This window comes from Rhineura floridana, chromosome 15, assembly GCF_030035675.1.
Source record: "Rhineura floridana isolate rRhiFlo1 chromosome 15, rRhiFlo1.hap2, whole genome shotgun sequence".
Classification (NCBI taxonomy): Eukaryota; Metazoa; Chordata; class Lepidosauria; order Squamata; family Rhineuridae; genus Rhineura; species Rhineura floridana.
The window spans coordinates 17,060,421-17,082,946 of NC_084494.1; the positions used below are offsets into that span (position 1 = coordinate 17,060,421).

Consider the following 22,526-nt stretch of genomic DNA (forward strand, 5'->3'; position numbering starts at 1 on the left):
TTTTCTTGCTAAAAATTGGGTATGTTAAAGAAAACAAGATGTAAAAAAATAAATAGAGCTAAATGTGATGCAGGAAAGGTGCATGCAGAGTTTGCTCTGCTAAATTTGCCTATCAGTCCCCATGCTCTTCTGAACATAATGCAGGGTTATCCACATTGCAAGAACATTATTCTCTCCATAGATTATAATTTTTGTTGTGATAGACCAGCCTTTCCCAACCAGTGTGCCTCCAGATGTTGTTGGACCACAACTCCCATCAGCCTCAGCCAGCATTGTCAATGGTCAGGAAAGATGGGAGTTGTGGTCCAACAACATCTGGAGGCACACTGGTTGGAAAAGGCTGTGATAGACAGACAGCCTTGTGGAAACACCACTTCTGTGCATATGTTTCTATCATGGCAAACTAAATGAGGCAGCCACAATAATGAACTCTGTCTGTGTTTGTGTAGAACCATGGGTTGCAAAAGGTCTTGGTTCAATCCCTGGTACATCCACTTAAAACAGGGATGGGAAGCCTGAGACCCTGAGGACAAATGTGATCCTCCACGCCTCTCTTCCTGGCCCCTGGCACTCTTCACAGGCCACAGACCCTGAGTGACCCTGCTCTGTGCCCTCCTTGAGTGCTTTTGCCTAGCTGGAATGTTCTTGAACTCTGATCATGCTTCTTGCATGCCTGGATGGAGGGAAATGGAGAGGGGGGGGAACCTCTGGCGTTTGTGTGATTGGAATGTAGTCTATTATACCATACGTAAGAGTTGTGTCTGTTGTCCTGCCCACCTCTGCCTTAGGCCCCACTCACCAGTGACTTGCAGTCCTTGGAAAGTTGCCCAAGAAGTAACGCAGCCCTCATGCTGAAAAAGGTTCCCCACCCCTGATTTAAAGGAGCAGGTGGCAGATAATGGAAAACACCTGTGTCTGAAATCTTGGAAAGCTGCTACCAGTCAAGGTAGACAGTATTAGATGAACAAATAGTTGGATCAGGTATAAGGCAGCATCCTATGTTCCTACAGCTGGATGAAACAAAGATCTGTAGGGATAAACGTGTGTGTATAGATATTTCCTCAGGGAATGTTTGTGGCCATCATAAGAACATAAGAAGAGCCTGCTGGATCAGGCCAGTGGCCCATCTAGTCCAGCATCCTGTTCTCACAGTGGCCAACCAGGTGCCTGGGGGAAGCCCGCAAGCAGGACCCGAGTGCAAGAACACTCTCCCCTCCTGAGGCTTCCGGCAACTGGTTTTCAGAAGCATGCTGCCTCTGACTAGGGTGGCAGAGCACAGCCATCATGGCTAGTAGCCATTGATAGCCCTGTCCTCCATGAATTTGTCTAATCTTCTTTTAAAGCCGTCCAAGCTGGTGGCCATTACTGCATCTTGTGGGAGCAAATTCCATAGTTTAACTATGCGCTGAGTAAAGAAGTACTTCCTTTTGTCTGTCCTGAATCTTCCAACATTCAGCTTCTTTGAATGTCCACGAGTTCTAGTATTATGAGAGAGGGAGAAGAACTTTTCTCTATCCACTTTCTCAATGCCATGCATAATTTTATACACTTCTATCATGTCTCCTCTGACCCGCCTTTTCTCTAAACTAAAAAGCCCCAAATGCTGCAACCTTTCCTCGTAAGGGAGTCGCTCCATCCCCTTGATCATTCTGGTTGCCCTCTTCTGAACCTTTTCCAACTCTATAATATCCTTTTTGAGATGAGGCGACCAGAACTGTACACAGTATTCCAAATGTGGCCGCACCATAGATTTATACAATGGCATTATGATATCGGCTGTTTTATTTTCAATACCTTTCCTAATTATCGCTAGCATGGAATTTGCCTTTTTCACAGCTGCCGCACACTGGGTCGACATTTTCATTGTGCTGTCCACTACAACCCCGAGGTCTCTCTCCTGGTCGGTCACCGCCAGTTCAGACCCCATGAGCGTATATGTGAAATTAAGATTTTTTGCTCCAATATGCATAATTTTACACTTGTTTATATTGAATTGCATTTGCCATTTTTCTGCCCATTCACTCAGTTTGGAGAGGTCTTTTTGGAGCTCTTTGCAATCCCTTTTTGTTTTAACAACCCTGAACAATTTAGTGTCATCAGCAAACTTGGCCACTTCACTGCTCACTCCTAATTCTAGGTCATTAATGAACAAGTTGAAAAGTACAGGTCCCAATACCGATCCTTGAGGGACTCCACTTTCTACAGCCCTCCATTGGGAGAACTGTCCGTTTATTCCTACTCTCTGCTTTCTGCTTCTTAACCAATTTCTTATCCACAAGAGGACCTCTCCTCTTATTCCATGACTGCTAAGCTTCCTCAGAAGCCTTTGGTGAGGTACCTTGTCAAACGCTTTTTGAAAGTCTAAGTACACTATGTCCACTGGATCACCTCTATCTATATGCTTGACACTCTCAAAGAATTCTAATAGGTTACTGAGACAGGACTTTCCCTTGCAGAAGCCATGCTGGCTCTGCTTCAGCAAGGCTTGTTCTTCTATGTGCTTAGTTAATCTAGCTTTAATAATACTTTCTACCAGTTTTCCAGGGACAGAAGTTAAGCTAACTGGCCTGTAATTTCCGGGATCCCCTCTGGATCCCTTTTTGAAGATTGGCGTTACATTTGCCACTTTCCAGTCCTCAGGCACGGAGGAGGACCCAAGGGACAAGTTACATATTTTAGTTAGCAGATCAGCAATTTCACATTTGAGTTCTTTGAGAACTCTCGGGTGGATGCCATCCGGGCCCGGTGATTTGTTAGTTTTTATATTGTCCATTAAGCTTAGAACTTCCTCTCTCGTTACCACTATTTGTCTCAGTTCCTCAGAATCCCTTCCTGCAAATGTTAGTTCAGGTTCAGGGATCTGCCCTATATCTTCCACTGTGAAGACAGATGCAAAGAATTCATTTAGCTTCTCTGCAATCTCCGTAGTGGAAAAGCTGCCTTCTGGTTCTATGATCCTAGAAAAACTAAAAATCTCTCTTGTCTAGGCACATCACAATGACGTGTCCATAGTGTGATTAACTGTGGACATTAATCAGTAGTATTGGCAGGATCTATCCCTGTGTATGACAGCCTATTCCTACAACTCTTCTGCTTAAAAGAGAGGGAAACTTTTCCCTATAGAAATTCAAAGCTCAGAATATCCTGATTCCAAAGACTTTACAAAAGCAGTGACAAAACAAAGACATCTGCTAAGAGGACAGTTTGTATCTATACCAAAGATGTGTGTACCCAAAGATGGAAAGCAGAGAAGGCTGGCAAAGATACTGGCTTGCTTTCAGTAGAAATACTCCCTCCACACACACACACAAAGACTCCCTCCATCACTACCCATCTTAGTGATAACTGTAAGAAAGCATGCATACCTATCCTGAAATCCTTGGCTGGCATTAGGCAGCACAAGCTGTTCTCAACAGAACTCTTATTTATGAGGAAATGTGTTCTGTTTTTTTGTGGCTGGCTCTCTGACATTTAGAGTTTAGCCCCCTCCCCATGAGGCTGCATTTACTAATCAAAACAAGCAAATTATGATGTATGGAAGATTTGCTACCTTTTGAGCCTTTGCTGCATCAGTCAGGTAAAAATTAATACAATTTGCAAGAGCTTGGTTCAGTCGAGCTATGTGGCTAAGGGTATCTTCATGCCAGCATCACTGCATTGTTTTTATGATTAAAGGTGAAACTGGAGACCTGGTCACTAATTACTTGGATCCATTCCAGTTTGGCTTCAGGCCTGGCGGTTGCCCTGGTTGATGACATCTGTCAGAAGAGAGATGGGGGTATGGGAACCTGCTCATTCTCTTTTATCTCTCAGTGGCTTTTGACACTGTTGACCACAGTATCCTTCTGGAATATTTCAAGGAGATGGAGGTTGGGAGCACTGTGCTTCAGTGGTTCCGCTCATACCTCCAGAGCTGCTTCCAAAAAGTAGTTATGGGAGGCTGCTGTTCACCACCATGGGAATTACTTGCCTAGGCTTGAAATGAGAACTGAATTGAATTTCTCACTCATCCCTAGTTCCAGATGATCTGTTCAATGAGTCTTCAGCCTGATTTGTTTGTGGAGAGGTTGGAGAGTGTTGTGTCAAAGCAAGTGTTCCCTCACACTTTCTAGTGCACCTTCCAGTCACTTTCCTTATCGCAAAAAGTCTGCTCTTTTGGGGAAGTAGGTTTGTTTCACAAGAGCTCCAAATTAGCTTTAATTGCAGAGCCTGAATTTGCCGGGATGTTACTGAATCCCACTCAAAACTAATGACAGTCTGGAAGAGCCATTACTTACCTTCTAAAGCAAATAGTTCCAAACATTGTAAACCACCCCCATCGGAGAGCTGCTCCAGCCCTCTAATCAATTTGGCTTTCGTGTTCTGAACCTTCTTCAGTTCTACAATATCATTTTATTTTATTTTATGATTGGATTTATATACAGACTGTTTTGAGATGTGGTGACCAGAACTGTACACAGTATTCAACTGTGCTCATGCCACAGATTGTGTAAAGGCATTATGATGTTAGCAGTTTTATTCTTAGTCCTTTTCATGATATGGATTTCACATTTTTAACAGCTGCCAGAACCTGAGTCAACATTTTCATTGCGCTATCCACCACAGTCCCAAGATGCCAAGATGCCTTTCCCTGGTCAGTCACTGTTAGCTCAATCAATATATATGTGAAATTAGGATTTTTTTGGTCCCGTTGTCTATATCTAGTTATGCTGAACCACATTTGTCATTTTAATGTCCATCCACCCAGTTAAAAAGCACTGGTCCCTGTCCCTCAGAGCTGCCTGTTTATTCATACCATCTGATTCCTGTAAATTAATTTCTTTAATCAGTTACCAGCTTATCAAAGGGCTGTTTGGAGCCCATTCCTATGTACATGCAGAGGTCTGTCTATATCTAATGGAAATTGCTTCCATGTAGAATACAGACAAAATCTATGCACATTTACTCAGAAGTAAAGTCCCACCATGTTGGTTGGACCTTGCTCCTAAGTAAATGGCATGACACCATTCCTTTTTCATAGTAGTAGGTTATTTATTTGGTCTACAGACCATAAACATCAGATACCAAATAGGGTTATTAAGACAACACAGCAGAGAAAAAAACACAATATAGCTGCATACAGATTGTGCCTTTTAAAATAATAAAACAAAACATACAATGAAAAATAGTTTTAAAATGTAGACAATTTTAAGTCTGAACCCATGTTTCCTTTAACAATGTGTCTTAGTTTTGATGGCTACAGCGAGGAACTTGGCTATATTTTCTGTAATCTTGGGGTTGGCATTTGCCATTAAAATTGAAAATCCATCTAAGTTTCCCAAGTGAAGAAAATATGGGGGACATAAATCAGGATCTTACATCCTTACAAAATTACAATATAGAACATGAACTAATATTTTGATTGAGCCACTTGCAAGGACAAACTCTCAAATGCCAAGTTAGCCTGGTAAATCAACCTTCCATAACTTTTGATGGCAAACATTGAACCTAGTCATTGAAAATGCTCTCCTGTATCTAGAATTATTTAATGTTTCTAAATACCTGGGCAACATTGCTCCTAAGTAAATGGATTTCGTAAGTCACCTGTTGCTTTTTTCATATCAAAATAGTGTTCTTTTGGAAGAGTAATAACACTGTAACTGCAAATATCAACTTTAATTCCATACATTATATGATTAGAAGAATGGCGTACTTTTTAAAATGTACAGTTTGTTAGTTTCTGTTTTTATCCCACCTTTCAGACAAATATTGGTCCCAGGCTATGGTCTGAAGGCACACGAGGCCAGCACCCTGCTGAAGCTAAGTAGGGTGAAGTCTGATCAGTGCCTGGATGGGAGACTACCTGGGAACCATATGTAAGCTACCTTGGGTTTCTATCAGGAAAAGAAAGGTGGGGTATAAATGAAATAATAAATAATAATAATAAATATTGTCTCCTAAAGCAGCTCATGCCAACTTTTTAAAAACAAGACAAGCTCTGTCCTCAGATTTTGTTGCTGCTGCAGCTGACCTAGCAGCTAATGTCCTGGTCAATGGAAGGGGACAGAGTGTCCTTTGCTTCAGCTCTGCAGTCCTAGGGCATCAGGTAACTGGAGCCAAAAAATTGTACTGGCCAGGATGAGGAGAAAGCAAGCTCCCTGCTAGCTCCTTCTCTGGCCAAAGGGTGGGGCCAGGCTTTTCTTCCAGAAAGCACAATGTTTATGTTATTATAATTTTCACATATGACTCATTTTCTATGAAACATCTCATAGCAATTTCACAATACAATAAAAATAATGTTCTGACACACCGGTCACTTTCTTAGGATCTCACAGTGTGATCCTTGTTTCGAAGCTCTGCAGCTGGGAAGCCTACTAAGCGTACACACTGCTGCAGTCTTACAGCTCAGTTCTATTAATGTCTGCTCAGAAGTATGACCTGACCTGCTCAGTGTGTTTACTTCCAAATAAGTGCACATAGCACCACAGCCTTGCGCCCAGATCTAAGCATTTTTGCTCAGAAATAACTCTGAAGTCTGAGGGTGCTGTGGTGCTCCCAGCTGCCACATTGGAGATTCCAGTTTTACAACATTAGGGAAGTAAATACAATCCAACATTCCACGGACTACCAACAATCCTTCGTTGACATGACTAGGAGTGCCTTTTACCAGCTTCAGCTGATAAGATAGCTGTTGCTGTTTCTGGACCGGAATAGCCTGACCACTGTTGTCCATGCACCGGTAAGCTCCAGGCTGGATTACTGTAATGCGCTCTGTGTGGAGCTGCCCTTGAGGTTGGTCCGGAAGCTGCAGCTGGTGCAAAATGCGGTGGCGAGACTGCTCACTGGGGCAGGGTATCGCCAACATGTCACTCCACTGCTGAAAGAATTGCACTGGCTGCCCATTTGCTACCGGGCCAAGTTCAAGGTTCTAGTTCTGGTGTACAAAGCCCTATACAGCTTGGAACCAGGATACCTGAAAGACTGTCTTACCCCTTATATACCCAGTCAATCACTGCGCTCTGCAGGTGAGGGCCTCCTGCAGATACCATCTTAAACAGGAGGTCCGTTCTGCACAACATAGAAAATGGACCTTTAGTGTGGTGACACCTACACTGTGGAATTCCCTCCCCTTAAATATTAGGCAGGCGCCATCTCTGTTATCTTTTTGGTGCCTATTGAAGACTTTCCTCTTTCAACAAGCCTTTTAAGTTAAGACCTATCCCAGTCTGTGTCTGTGTTGGAATTGCTTTTAATATGTTTTTTAAAAGCATTTTTCCCTAAACAATTTTTTTTTTACCCTTTTTATTTTAGATGTTTTTAAAGCTTATTTAAAGAATGTTTTTAAAGTTGTTTTGTTTTAATGTATCTTAAGGTCTGTTTTTATGATATTTTAAAGTGTTTTTACTGCTTTTGTTTGCCGCCCTGGGCTCCTGCTGGGAGGAAGGGCGGGATATAAATAAAATAATAAATAAATAAATGACATGCTTCTCAAGCTATATGACAAACCTATACCAAACTCTATGCTCAGCTGAGTGTAAAGGTATTTTGGTTATGCCAGCCCCGTGATTTCCACGAATCCATACCTCTCGCCCACCTCCATTTTTTCTTTTATTTTACGTTGCTTAGTTGTTGTTATAGTGGCGTTTATCAAGATAAACTAAAACTCTGCAAAAAATATTGATTTTATCTTCTAAAGGCAGGAGCCCTCTTCCCTTTTTTTGTCTGGCTACCCTACTCACTGCAACCCTGTGAGGTAGGCTAGGCCGCGAGACAGGGAGAATGTGACTGACTGCCCGCCCAAAGATCACCAGTCGAGCCCCCAGTCGCTCGCGCGTCGGCAGGTGCGACCCAGCCAGTTCCGCCTCTCCCCTTCCCTTGCTCGCCTCCCCCTCCACTCATCCCGGAAGCGGGGCGCCCGCATCCAGGAAGTGACGTCGTCCCGGCACCTCCCCCTCCTCCTGGTGATGGAGGAAAAGGAGGTCGCGGTGGGGCAGATGAAGCAGTTCCACGGCGGCGTTAGCGTGGGGGTCGGCGGTGGCGCCGGGGCAGCGGGGCTGGATCCCGAGCGCTGCCGTTTCCCTTACTGCGTCGTGTGGACGCCTATTCCCGTGCTCACGTGAGTGCCGCCCCCTTCCTCTCCGCCGTTGTAGTGGCCGTTGCTGGCGTCGGAGGTCGCGTTTCGTCAGGAGCGCGTGTGGCTTTCACACGGAAACTGCCCGCTCCGCACCCACCCCACCCCGGGTTAGGAGAGTATAACTCACGGAGAAGAGTGTTGGACTTCAACGACCAAGCAGACCTGAGTTCAAATTTTCCCTTAGCCGGGAAGTTCATAGGGTGATGGTTATATATACTTGCACTCAGCCTAGCTTACTTCACACAGGGGTGTTAGGAGGATGAAATGCCGGGTGGGGGGCAGGGGCGACTAAGCACGCGCTCGCAGCGGATACGCTCTGTCTAGCCTACCTCACAAGATAAAACAGTAAGGAACAATACAGGAAGGTAAAATGCGGTGCATGTAAAACAACCAGAGATAAACTACTATTGAAATAACAGCAGGGATTGGGGAGGAAGAAGTAGGGCGGAAGAAGTAGGGGCGGATGAATGGAGGGAAACACCAGCAACAATATTAGCAGTGTAGACAAAAAATACCCCCCTTTGCATTGTCCCCACTATTTTTTATCCCCTAAAGGGCAAAATAATGCTTTAAAAATAGGTAATAGGCGGCTGGATCATATATAAGACCCAATATTTGACAGAAAACTGCTCCATCGAGTAGATAAGTAAGCCATTTTTGTGAAATGCTCACCTTCCTGCCTTGTGAAATAATTTACCAAAACTGGCGTTTGGAATATGTTGTGAATTAAATACACTTTTGTCTACAAAGCTGATATAGTTGCTGCGGTGGTGAGATGTGTGTGTATGTGTGTCAACATCTGTAAGATGTCGCATTTGTTGCTGCACTCACTTTTTGCATTTGGCTCCACCCACGGCAGGTGTGTAGGCCTTGGAAAGTTTTCCACACAGGAATGTGGCACAATTCTGTATTGTGTTTGCATTTTTCTTTCTTTGGAGCAAATAGCAGTGTGTGTGTCAATTTAAAATGGGAAAATGGGTAAGGAAAAGAGTGAAATACCTGCCCTCAAAATTGGAGCTCCACACAGCGACTTTAAACTAAAGTGTATTGAGGGGGGAAAAGTTGGGGGATTCCATGGATCACTAATAGTGGGTTTTCTGCATTGATGAGGATCCTTCCAGCTCCACTTTCTCCCATGTTGTGTCTGTTTTGGCCTTAAGGTGGCAGGATTTGGTGCCTAGAGCTTGGGATTTAAAAACATAAAAACACCTTGGGTATATAGAAATTATATTTGCCCAATACTGCAAATATGTACATAAGATAACTGCAAAATTATTTTGAAAGCCTGAAGGACAAAAGAAGAAAATGTCTATTGATTGTTATAGGGTAGGAAATGTTGCAGAACTACAACTCCCAGCAGCCCCAGCAAGTGTGGCCAATTGGCAGGGATGATGGGAGATGTAGTTCAGTAACATCTGGAGGGCCAAAGGTTCCCTACACCTATTCTATACCTTTACACCTCTTGCTTGGCTTCAGGCAGTCATCTACAGGACAAGGGCAAACCTCTGAGGCTCCCTGACCCTAACGCTCATATATCTGTTGGAAAGGGTGTCAATTTTTTCAGCTGGTATTGGCAGCGTTCTGTAGATCAGCATGTGGGCCATGATGGGAAGTCTAAGATTTCATTTGTAACCATGTCTGTTCAGAAATAGTCCCAGTGAATACAGTGAGGCTTACAGCCAGGTAACTGAGGTTAGGATTGCAGCCTTAGTCTGCTTCCTGGGGAACTTGCTTGATAGCTTTAAGGATCGTGGGCATATCCAGACAGTCACTATATTCAGGAGGGATTCAGTCGCATACTGGCAAATACAGGTTGTGCAGTTATAATTGCTTGGAAGGTCTTGCACAACAAATCCACTTCCCTGGACTGGACTTTTTGCTGTAAGGTGACAAGTAAATGCACTGAAAAGTGTGGGTTAACTTTTGCTGTGGTACAACATCATCTAACCTCTCCACAGACAAATCAGACTGAATGGTCAGTAAACAGCCAGAATTGACTGATCTCCCTGCAAACAATCAGGATGAATGCTGAACAAATAAGTCATGTGGAATCATCTTGTATTTCAGTGGTAGAACAGATGTTATAGAATATCCTTGGATCAATCCCTGGTGTTTTCAGATAGGACTAGGAAAGACTTCTATCTGAAACCCTAAAGACCAGGACTGGGGAACCCATGGCATTCCAGATTTGTTGGACTCCAGCTCCCATCAGCCACTGCCAATATTGCCAACGGTCAGGGATGATGGAGTTACAGTTCTGCAGCATCTGGAGGGCTACAGATTCACCCACCCTTGATATATGAACAGTGATTCAGACAGCGTAGACTTAGTGTAGACTGAGCTAGATGGACCAATGATCTGACTTGGTAAAGGGCAAATTGATAGGATAGGACATAAGCAGTGCTGGAATGTCTGTGTTCCCTACCAGCATACACACTAGAACCAAGATGCATCCTCTCCCTCTGCCCCAGAATTCGTCCTGCAGAGGCAAGGTGATGGGCCTGAAGCTTGGAAATGGCAACACTAGCAACTCATGCTAACAACAGTTTTAAAAGTGACCCCCTTCCCAAAATCTCTCCAGAAGAGAAAGCGGAGACTTACGAGGAGCAAGTAGATAGCAGACAATAAGACCTCTCCCTGTTGAAATGCAATTCTCGCATATGGGGGGAAGGTGCTACAAGAAAAAGTACCAATGAATGTGGTGGGTGCTTTGCATGACCTTCTGGGCTGAGCCCAGGGCACTGACTCTAACAGTCGTAGATCAGGAGATTGGTCTCTCAGAGATTCTTCACATGGATACAGCACAATTTTTTGAACTTGAAACTTGAAAGTCATGTTCTTAAACACTGTCAGTTGCATATACCTCTAATCCTTTCTCGTAGCCCAGCCAAACAGTCTTTTGAAGGAACCCACAGATGTTACCAGTCTACCTGCCTCTATAGAATTATGTTCCTGTCAGGCAATAGTGGAGGGGAGAATGGAAACAAACCTCTGGTTTTATTCTTTTAGCCCTCTGCATCAGACTTGCTGTTTCCCAGTGGGATTCAATCACATACCGGCAAATGGCAAGTTGTGCAGTTTCAGCTGACTGGGAGATTTTGCACAACAAACCCACTTTCTCAAATCAGAGTTTTGCAATAGGGAAAGTGACAAGAAAATGCACTTGAAAGTGTAGGGTAACACTTGCTTTGATGGGATATCATCTAACCTTTCCACAAACAAATCAGGATGAATCGTCAATAAACAGCCAGTGTTGTTTAACCTCCCTGCAAACAAATCAGGAAGAATGATCAATAAACAGGTCATCTGGAAATGCCGGTTTACAAACATTTTCTTCCATCGGTTGCCTGGAGGTGATTCCTACTTGGCTACTTGTGGCCAGGAGAGTAGTAGTTTAGAAGTCTGAGTATAGCCTGTTTAATGGGAGAGTACAATCTATGACCAGTTAGAGCATAGTGAGTGGCAAAGAGGAGAAACACCTAAGCTCCCTCTGTGAGTGTCCTGGCTGCCTCTGATTTGTGCTTACATTAGTCCCTCCTGCCTGTTATAGACAGTGACCTCTCCTTAATTGTCACTCACCATCAATCCAGTCTGGCCATAGCCTTAGACAGCCACTTTAGCAGGTTTCTAGCAACTTGTTTTTAAGGAGAAAAACTTAGGGGCCCTGATACTTTTCTTCTATTGGTAGATGGCTCTTCCCCATCATCGGCCACATGGGCATTTGTACCTCAGCTGGAGTCATCCGGGACTTTGCAGGGCCTTACTACGTCTCAGTAAGTAGAAGCTTTTTCCTGTGACCTTGCTGGCAACTACAATTTTCACAGGGGCTGTGAAGAGCTGAAGGGCTAACAACTTTAGCTCTTCCAGTGGACTTGCCCTGCCAAGCCAAGATGCAAAAAGGCTCTTCAGATCTCCCCCTTCCCAGTGTGAATAGCGTCTCAGACTTTGGCAGAGACATTCCCTTATTTACCTTGGCTAATCAGTCTGGTATAGCCCAGTGGGGAGGAGAGCCTGGCTGGGAGTCCAGAGTCTGTGAGTTCAAATCACCACTCGGGTCCCCTGGGTGTCAAGGGCCAGCTAAAGATCACCTCCACAGGGAGTGGCTCAGGGGTTATGTGCCCTGCCACCTGTGCAGACGTGGGCAAGCTGCATAGTCCCAAGGAGCACAATTGCCCCCCCAGCTGGCAGTTGCGGACAAGGCAGGGGCTGGCTTGTGCAGCTGTGGCAAGCTGAGTAGGCCCTAGCCAGCTGAGGAGGACTAACCTCAGAGGGAGACAATGATAACCCCCCCCCCGAATACTGCTTACCATGAAAACCCTATGCATAGGGTAGCCATAAGTCGGGATCGACTTGAAGGCAGTCCATTTCCATTTTTTTCAATCAGTCCCAGGCTATATGTGCACAATACATTTAAAGCATATGATTTTCCCCAAAGAATCCTTGGAACTGTAGTTTGTTAAGGGTGCTGGGGATTGTAGCTCTGTGAAGAGTGGGCTTGTATCTCTGTGAAGTATAAACTACAGTTCCCCAGGATGTTTTGGGGAAAACCATGTGCTCTAAATGTATGGTGTGTACACAGCCCCATTAGCCTGCTTCTTGTCTTACATGCAGGAATATGCATCTAGGATGCATTTGAAGAGAACTGATGGAGCTTCCGTTGTTGCAAACCGAAGAAACTCCCACTGCAGCGTACATACTCTACAACCAAACACACACTGCAACCTATTCTGTTGCTACAACAGAATGCTTTTTTCAAGCCGAACTTCAGCAGGGGGAGGGGCCCATATGAGCACCAGAGAAAGCCTCTGTGGATATTTCTGTGCCCAGAAGCACCACGTTGACAACCCTTGTTCTCACCTCTCGGAATCCAGGATGATGTGCTTAGTGGTATAACTCTGTCTATTTTCTGGGGCTTGCTAACTGAAGTGTGCTTTTTGTTTTCCCTTCCATTCTCTAGGAAGACAACATGGCTTTTGGGAAGCCTGTAAAGTAAGTGATGTTTCCCTTTCTCCCCCACCCCAAGTTCTGATGCATTTATTTGTAAATGAACTCTATCCACAGAAAAGACCGTGTTTTAGCTAGCAGGGCAGAGTAAATATTCTGCTGGGGCTTGAACTTCTTGATGATGAGTGGTGTGTTAAAGCTCTTCACAAGCAGCAAACTTGCAGCCATCTGAGGTTTCAGTGTAATAATAATGGGTTAGATCCAGCTACGTTCTCCTGAGAGTCGGCCCATTAAAATTAATGGACCTCAGCTAGTCAAGTCCATTAATTTAATGGGTTTACTCTGAGTAGGACTACCACTGGCTACAGCCCATTACTTCTGCTGCTTTGAGAATGAACTAAATATAATTTATCGCTGCCCACAGACTAAGACAAAAAGCTAACAAAATTTTCCGAATGAACCCAGTCCTGCTGCTTTTGGGAGATTCCAGATCTGTAATCCGTATGGAGGAAAATTTACTGCGCCCCCTTCAAAACTCCATACATCTCTTTTTGTTCATTTCCCTTGCATTGTTGCTGCTCGAATGTTCTTCTCCATCACTTGATTGCTGGCCCTGTCTTGGGGTCATTTGGGAATAGCTTTTGTGCCGTTCAACACTTGGGTTTTCTTTAGAGAAAATCTGCATAGATGGAAGACTTGAAATAGTGAGAGCTGCCATTGCTGATGAGCGTGCCAGACTGTCTTCCCCGGATGGGCTTCTGGTCTCAAATTTGAATTCTCCAACTGCAAAGATTCTTAGGCTTTGTGCAACACGTGCATCATAGGGAGCTGCCAGTAATTTGGAGGAAGTAGGAGAGGTGACATCTCATGGCTGTTCTTTATGTGGGGTTTCCCTTGCACTTGACCCGGAAACTGCAGTTAGTGCAGAATGCTGTAGCAAGGTTGCTGACAGGAGTGAGACCCTTTCAGCATATAACACCATTTCTCAGAGGTCAGCACTGGTTGCTGATTTGTTACCAGGCCAAGTTCAAGGTGTTACTATTGGTATATAAAGCCCTTAACAGCTTGGGACCAGTTTACTTGCGGGACAGCCTTACCCCATAGGTGCCTACTCAACTGCTTTATCTGCAGAACTAGCACTGTTACGGGTGTCATATGATACTTGTTCTGTGATTTTAAGAAATCATTCTTTTAGTGTGGCAGCACCTATGCTTTGGGACTTCCTGCCTGCTGACATCAGGCAGGTATCTTCACTGTACTCTTTTCAGTGGCTGCTTAAAATGGTTTTGTTCAGGCAACCCTATCCAGACACACGGATGCTAATGTGTTTTAATTTCACTTTTTAGTCTACTCATTTTAATTGTTTTTTTAAGTGTTAATTACTTGTTTTCAATGGTTTTTATTGATAATTTTAATGTTTTTGTAAACCATTTAGAAGTTTCTCATCATCAAGTGGTGTATAAATTTTGTTCCGAGGATGCGGAATAATTTCTGCTCTTTCATTACATAAACACAAGTGATGGCTGGCGCATGCACACATAGCCCTGCTCTCAGAGCTTCTGAATCTGCGTTTGTCAAGATACCATTTAAACATTCCTAATAGCAAAAAGGAGTTTAGTGGAAAGAATTGTATTCAGTTTGGGAGGATGATGGGAAGAAAAGGAGATGGTCAAAAACCAACATACCAACTGACATCTTTGGCTCTCTGTTTTTTAAAACCTTTTCTTTCTACCCTTCCCAGATACTGGAAGCTGGATCCCAGCAAAGTGTATGCCTGTGGCCCTAACGCTTGGGATACTGCAGTGCACGATGCCTCTGAGGAGTACAAGCACCGTATGGTGAGGTGACTTCAACACTCAAATGAGTGCTCACATGCAAAATAGGTGGTGGGGAGGACAAAGTTATTTTCCTGAGGAACTTGCCTGCCAAATACTGAACAACAAGTTGTTTGAGATGAGCCCTTCTAATTGTGAAATCAGGATGGGTAACCTGTGGCCTTCCCAAATGTTGTTGGACGCTTTAATTCCCGTCAGCCATGGCCAGTGGTCAGGGATGATGGGAGTTGTAGTCCAACACCACCTAGAAGGCCACAGGTTCAGCGGCCTTGCCTTGCATGACAATCCTTTTAAAAGGAAAACCAATAAAATGCTTTAGGGATACCAACATTTTTCCTCCTGGCAGAGCTCCTGTATTTTTACAGCGGTGTGAAGGCAGATGTTTTGCAGGATGAAGATCATCTTGTCATGGAGATGGAAGTGATGCTAAATGTTTAATCTGATGAACAAGGCAGAGGAGCTCTGCCATAGGTTGTATAAGACTATACCAATTAGGGACACAGGTGGGGGTGGCTGTATGTTTGTTCCAGCATATTTTGAAAGCTATATTTTTATTAAGCGTTTGGAGTTACAAATCCAAACAAAAAATAATCGACTTTCAGACAGAACGACAGTAACAAAGCAGATTTTTTTTGCTAGAATATAAGACTGTAAACACACTAGTCACCAGAGCCATTAGCCACACCTAGAGGGGGAAATGGCTTGATCTGCCGATCAGTTGCAAAATCTCTTTGAAGCTGAATTTTTTTAAAAAAATGTACTCAAGATGCTTCCGCCGGGGTTTACAGTAAAAAGGGGCAGGGTTTGACTAGCGTCGTGTGCCTCCATTTTCAGAAGAGAGAGGTGGAGATGCACTGGCACCAGCAGAAGAGTAAGTGTGTTTCTACCGTAAATATTAAAAGATAGTCATGCATGAAATATAGTCTTGAGATATTTTTGATGAAGAGCTACCTCCTAGAATGTGGTGTGAGGATGGGCAGAAAGTTGGGCAAGATTTGTTGCACTACAGGCTTTCCCCGAGTATGGAATCATTCAGGCCTGTGAGCTTTCCTTGTGTTATGAAATGAAGCAGTCCCAGAAGTTACCTCTCGTTTTCTGGTCTCTGGTTATTTCCTCTCTCCAGCCTTACACTGATTGACAGAGTCAGAGCTGGTAAAGGAGGAAGAGAACCTACATTAGTAATGTATTTGCACACTCAAAGGAGTTAAGTGCACCTCTTAAAAGGGAAAGAAAAGAAAAAGGAAGCAAAATTGTGCTGTGCATCTATCACATGAACTTTCACATGAACATGTGATTTCATATTGATAAGTGGGTAAATCAGCCTTAAGATGGGTACTCTATAGCATCAAGTTGGATAAGTCTGTAGAAAACCGTAGGATTCAAGTTCCAGATAGTCCTCAATGCTGCATGTTTCTCCATCTCAGCACAACCTCTGCTGTGACAACTGCCACTCTCACGTAGCCCTGGCCTTAAACCTCATGCGATACGACAACAGCACTTCCTGGAATATGGTCAAACTTTGCTTCCTCTCCCTTCTATATGGAAAGTATGTGAGGTGAGTGGACAACTTGACTGTAAATGCTATTGTATATTGGGTGGGGGTGGACTTTGCTCAAGGGCTTGGTTCTCCACAGAGCTTCCCCAGTATGCAGTGGTATTTGATTGGATCTGTGTGTGTCTGGATCTGAAAACTGTTCAGCTCTGAGAATCTGATGGTGTTTGCAAATAGAACTCTTCTTGATGTCAGGTTTGGCCCTGGGGTCAGCTGCAGGCCCTTGTGATGAGTGGCTAACCTCATGACAGCAGTGGGCACAACCTGCTGGGAACTTCACCTGTGCAGTTGAAAAAACACAGCCAGTTAACGTCTTTTCGCCAAGTATTCCCTCTTGTCTAAAGTACGACTCAGGGCTGTTTAAACAATGAACTTGCTTATGCTGGAAAAAAACACGTGTTTCTTGATGTGTATAAATTATTTTTATTATTATTTATTTATACCCTGCCTTATGGCCAAAAGACCCTCAAGGCGGCTTACAAGATTAAATAACATTATTAAAAAAAAACAGCAAATTACAACTTCTAGTGAAAATACAGGGTGGTGCAGATTAAGTAGGGCTGAGCTGAAATAAGACAAAAAAAAACCTTTTGCCACCTTGTACACAGGCTGGCAATAGTCTCTCCCCCCCCTTTTGTCTTCCAAAGAGGGATATAAAATTCTCCCCCACTTACCTTTTGGTGACCATGCTCCCCACTGTTTTTTCAGTCTCCCTGTGACTCCAGAGGGAGGGCATGAAACTTTGCTATTCTTATCTACTCCCAGATCCAGCACAAGCACTTTAAAGCTCTCCATGGCCTCACCCCTCTCTGCTCTTTCATCGTGATATATCCCTTCCTGTTATCTTTCCCACTGTAACACTACTACCATCCAAAAGTCTCCTGCTCCCTGAAAGGCCACTGTCCGTCCTTCCTTGCTGCTGCTTCTGCCTGGAACTGCAGCTCAGATCACCTGTGTGATGTCACCTCTGTTACTTCATTCAGTACCTTCAAACACATATTTTGGGTTACCTTTAACTCAACCTTCTAGGTGTCATGCCCTACAGTGGGGGAGGGGGGAATCCTTAATTATCCCCCCCAGCAGACCCAACTTTAACAGGTTGGTGGGGCAGTAGGGGGGGAAATCCTTAGCGCTGCCAATTCCAGTGCGGCTTCCTTATTCAATCTTCCAATCATTCTTCAGTAGCCACATCCTTACCTGTCCCACATCTGACATCACACATGAGTGTGGTTTGAGAAAACAGCCTTGTGGGCCAATTGGGACCTGTGCTGGGCCTAATTGGGCCTGTGGGCCAGAATTTCCCCACCTTGCCCAACTGCAGCTGAAACAGCTATATTGCTTCCCTGTTCTCATCTGCCTTCCCTTCCTCTGTCCCTCCTTTGTTAAATTTTGGACTGTAAGCTTCGTGGGGCAAGGAGCTGTCTCCCTGTACTCTTTGAGGTTCTACATGTTAGCCTATTCTAGTCTTCCCTGCATCAAACTGTGTTTAAGGGTTGTATATTTTTAATGTGTTGGCATGAGCACCCAGGATGTGCTGTACTTTAAACCGCCTAATGACAAGGTGGGAATTAGAATAGCTCAGGAAAATTGTTACTATTATTTTTTACATTTTATTTATTTATTTATTAGCTTTATATCCTGCCCTTTCTCCCAGTAGGAGCCCAGAGTGGCAAACAAAAGCACTAAAAACACTTTAACACATCATAAAAACAGACTTTAAAATATATTAAAATAAAACAACCATTAGAAACATATTAAAACAAAAAATCTTTAAAACATTTTTAAAAAGCTTATCTATTTTTTTAAAAAAGGTTTTAAACATTAAAAAGCAATTCTGACACAGAGTGGCATAAGGTCTCTACTTAAAAAGCTTGTTGAAAGAGGAAGATCTTATATGGTGCCCTCAGTGTACATGGTGCGTTATAGGATACCAGAGGACGGGTCCCTGGCCCGAGGAGCTTACAGTCTAAAATGTCACATGGGGAAACACCAAGGAAAGGAAAGTGGAGGCAGGAATAAATAAGGAAACAGTCATGTAGTTTGTTTCAGTTGCTGATGGCTAGACTTGGGTCACATTCACCACACCGTACATTAAAGCACACTTATAGCACTTTAACAGTCATGGCTCTTCCTAAAGAATTCTGGGAACTTTAGTTGGCCCCTCATAGATCTACAGTTCCAACACCTTCGACAAGGTGGTGTTCCCAGGATTCTTCAGGGGAAGCATGTGCTTTAAATGTACAGTGTGGTTGTGACCCAAGTTACTGGCTGAGCTGTAGTAAACCAAATGACTGGTACAGCTCCTCCTCCCTCCTGCTTCCAGTTTCCCAACAGCCCTCCAGTGTAGTTCCCATCTCCTGTGTGCCACGTGCTTGGACCCCTTTTGTTCTCTAACTCTCTCTTCCCCCACCTCTCCCTTGCAGCATAGGGGGCTTTGTGAAGACCTGGCTTCCTTTCATCCTCTTTTTGGGGATTATCCTGGTAGTCAGCCTGACTCTTCACTTGCGATGATGGATGACACCAGCGTCCCCATTCCCTTTTGAAGTCAAGCGCTGAAAACTCTTGCCTTTCCGGCTGCAGCAAGACACGGAGCAGTGTGGCCTGGAAACCCACAGAAAAGAAGATGTGCTTTGTAATGACAACTCTCCCTTTATCCTGGTGGATTTCCTTTTCTCCCCCATCATTCTGTCCTTCAAATATCCAGGGAAGTGGGGTGTGTGGGGCGGGGAACCACTGCATCTTGCTTCTTGCCAAGGGTCCCTTGTGTTGAAAGTCCCTGCATAGGAATGCACTACTTGGACATGAAGGGAGGGCTTCACGTGCCTTGCAGTAGGTGCCGGGGCTGGTTGTAAGGTTCCTCAGCCTCTCAACAAGAGATTCTTGATGGCACTTTATGAGAAGTGACTGTCCATGGTCACTGTGCATTGGGAGAAGGGACAGAGGGTTTTTAGTTTTTCGTTTTACATCTGCTTGCACCGGTAAATGGGATTTTCAGCATTCCCTGTTGCAGCATTTTCTCTACGACTGAGTACCGGAGTGATTGGTGACCTCAAAATGGAAGAACAACCTGATTGCACAGGCAAGCTGGGGATGCTGTGCCCAGGATGGAGTTGGCTTCAGTTTCTGCTTTGACAGATAGGACTTTATACGGCAGTCTGGCGGTCATACTGTTGCATCCTCTTGTTCTTTGCACAGAAAGTGCATGTTTTGTTTTGTTTTTAATTTGGTGCTCCTCAGAAATGCCGTTGTTCTAAAAGCAGCCAGTCCCCCCCCCAGCTCCCACCAGCCACAGTCATTGCCAAGATTGACCTTGAGCTGTCCTCAGCTAAGCTTTTGTTGAAAGTTTTGTTAAGACATCCTAGTCCCTTTTGTAGAACTACAGTTCCCAAAGTTTTTCTGTGTGTGTGGCTGAGAGAGAGATGTACCCACCTGATGGTTAAACTGTTTGATTTATAATGTCATTATTCAGAACAATGTGCCTTAGAAGACACTAGAAGCATAACCCACCCCAGGGAAATGCCTGATCTTCCCCACTGAAACTTAAAGCCCTACTGACATGAAGTCTGTTCTAAAGAGAAGAGAATATTTCATTCCAGATGCACATTCTCCCATACCGCTTTCTAGGGAAGCTGGAGGGCAGCCTTTGCTAACCTGTTGCCCTCCTGAAGCTTTAGACTGCAATTCCCATCAGCCTCAGCCAGCACTGCACGGGAATTGCAGCCGAAAATTTCAGGAGGGCACCAGGTTGGCAAAGGCTGCAGTAGAGAATTGTGTGCCATCCACTTCTAAATGGACTTCATTTTTGGCCTCTGGCCTTGCCTGTACTGTAGTGAAATGCACAGTCTTTGTGCCTCCTTCCTTTTTTTTAACTGAAGGGGACAGAAAAGGCTCCTTTTAGATTGCACTGCTCTCTACTACATCCCCCCCTTGCCCTTGCTAATCTCCGCCCTTTGCAGTCATCTTTAGCGCACCCTCTGGAGTGCCAAGTGCTTTGCGCTGTGCTAAGAAGCAGCGTTGTCTGTACCTTAAAACGCCTATGTCTGAGCAGGTTCTCTTGGTGTCTTTGCTGCTGCATTCAGCCATTTCCATCATGAATGGAGGGCAGCTGTAGAAAGCTTGATCAATAAGCTCTAGGCTGATTAGAGATCAAAGGTCTCACATCAAAGTGTATGTGTGTGGCGTTCCATCAGGCTCTCCCTGGGCCGCTTTGCTTATCCCCCAGCAGGGATTCTACTTCTTATGGAAATAATAGACCAAATCTACTGAATAGAGAGAGTCTCCCCCTTCCTGCTCTTTTTTCCCCTTTCATATCCTCCCCCCCCCCAAAAAAAATAAAAAATAAAAAAAAATCTTGCCAAATAAGAGCTCCAGGAAGCCTAGGCAATTCCCACACCTGGTGCTCAAAGCCAACTTACCCTCCTTCAGTAGCAGCAGTCCTGACTCTTCTTTTGAGTCAGTTAAAGTGTTTTGCTGACATCATGCATGTATACGCTCTTTGCCCCAAGTTAAAAGGTGGCACTAGTTGCAGGAGGAGCTAAGATGCCAGACTCTCTGGTCTCTTCTTTCTCGTCCGTCCGTCCCCGCCTCCCTTTTGCATTCTCGTGTTAGATTTCTGTGTTCTTTATTATCATTATTATTTATTAGATTTATTAGTCCCTTGTTACCTGAAGGTCTCCAAGCGACATACAACATTGTTGAAAACCAAAATAAATATACCATTAATGGTGGGCACAGTTGTGTGGTTGGGAAGCAACTGCTCGCTCGCTCTCCCCACCCCAAACATGCACGTTCCAGGTCTTCTAGAGTACGTTTTTAAGTGGCCGCTGATCACCTGCGTCTGCCTGTACAGTCAAAGCTGCTTCACTGTGCACCCAGCTTCCAGCCCTGCCTATGTTTATCAAGCTGCTGAAAAAGCTTCTGAAAGTGAGTTGTCAGAGCCACAGAAGAATGTGGGCTTAGCTGGGTGCATAGTGGAGGAATTGCATTTGTGACATCTTTGCTGCAAGGCCGGCTGTATTCAAGCCATGTCCCTACCAACCCCCTCTTTCGACACCTGCCTAGTAACTGCCCATTTTGAAATGCTGTGTTGCAGCTGAATGGCCGCCTCTTTAGGCTGGCTTGTGAATTAGCACACTCTTCCACGGGGAAGCACTTCTGTGTAGGGGTTTCGGAAACCTGTGAGTAGTATTCAGCTAAATCCTACTCAGAGTAGACCTATTAAAATGGATGAACCTGAGTTGGCCATGTCCATTACCTTCAGTGGGTCTACTTTGAGTAGGGCTGGCATTGAATACCAATGTTTCCATTGTAGGGTGAAACACAGGGGGTTTCTTGGATCTGCTTGCATACCAGCCGTTGCCTGCAGTCTCTTTCCAGACATTGACTGGCTGCAGGCACAGTGTGAGAAGTCTGTGCTCAGAGGTCATCTGTGTCTGCACGGATTCCACATTCACATCGGCATGGAGATGTCTTCAGTGTAGGAATCTGGGTAAGATGCCAAGTTCTCAAAGGTTTCGTCGTTTATTTGGTACCTCCCGTTTTGAGACATTCAAGGTTTTTTAGTTGCATTCTGGCGTCTTCATTTTCCTTTTCTGCTGTGGAATCTTCATTGATGTAACCCCCCCCCCCCGGCTTACTGATGATTAGCCTGATGGGCCTCTGCCTTGCGAGTTGGTTCTGCGGGGGGGGGGGGGGCTGAATTCCTTTGTACATACTGAACTTTGCTGCTGTGATTTCATAATCCTGACCTGATGATGGTGAAAAATAAATGCATTTCTGTGTATGTCTCCTGGCAGCAGTGGCTTCATTGTTCAGGCTGTCTTTTTCCCTCCCTCCAGCTGTCAGGAAGGGTTTGTGTTCAGAAGGAGTGAGGGCTTGAAGGCAGCGTGGCTGGGATCAAGCGCCCACAACTCATCACAGAAAAACTGGAATGTAGTTTTATTCATTCATTTATTTATTGCACAAAGAAGGCGAATTAGCACAAACACAGTCTTTATTTCGATAACATTTTTTGAGGGGAAAGTAGGGTTTATTGTAAACGCGGGTGGTTTTCGGTGCTAGTCCTACTCAGCAGACTCATTGA

General features: G+C 44.5%; 1 protein-coding gene across 1 annotated transcript; it reads left to right on the forward strand.

Moving 5' to 3' along the window:
* Positions 1–7,864: 7,864 nt before the first annotated feature.
* Positions 7,865–22,226, forward strand: TMEM222 (transmembrane protein 222). Its single transcript, XM_061597283.1, has 6 exons — positions 7,865–8,095; positions 11,802–11,886; positions 13,071–13,102; positions 14,799–14,895; positions 16,317–16,447; positions 18,868–22,226. Exons 1-6 carry the CDS (start codon positions 7,944–7,946, stop codon positions 18,953–18,955), a joined length of 585 nt encoding a protein of 194 aa, XP_061453267.1. The 5' UTR covers positions 7,865–7,943; the 3' UTR covers positions 18,956–22,226.
* The last annotated feature ends 300 nt before the right edge of the window (positions 22,227–22,526 follow it).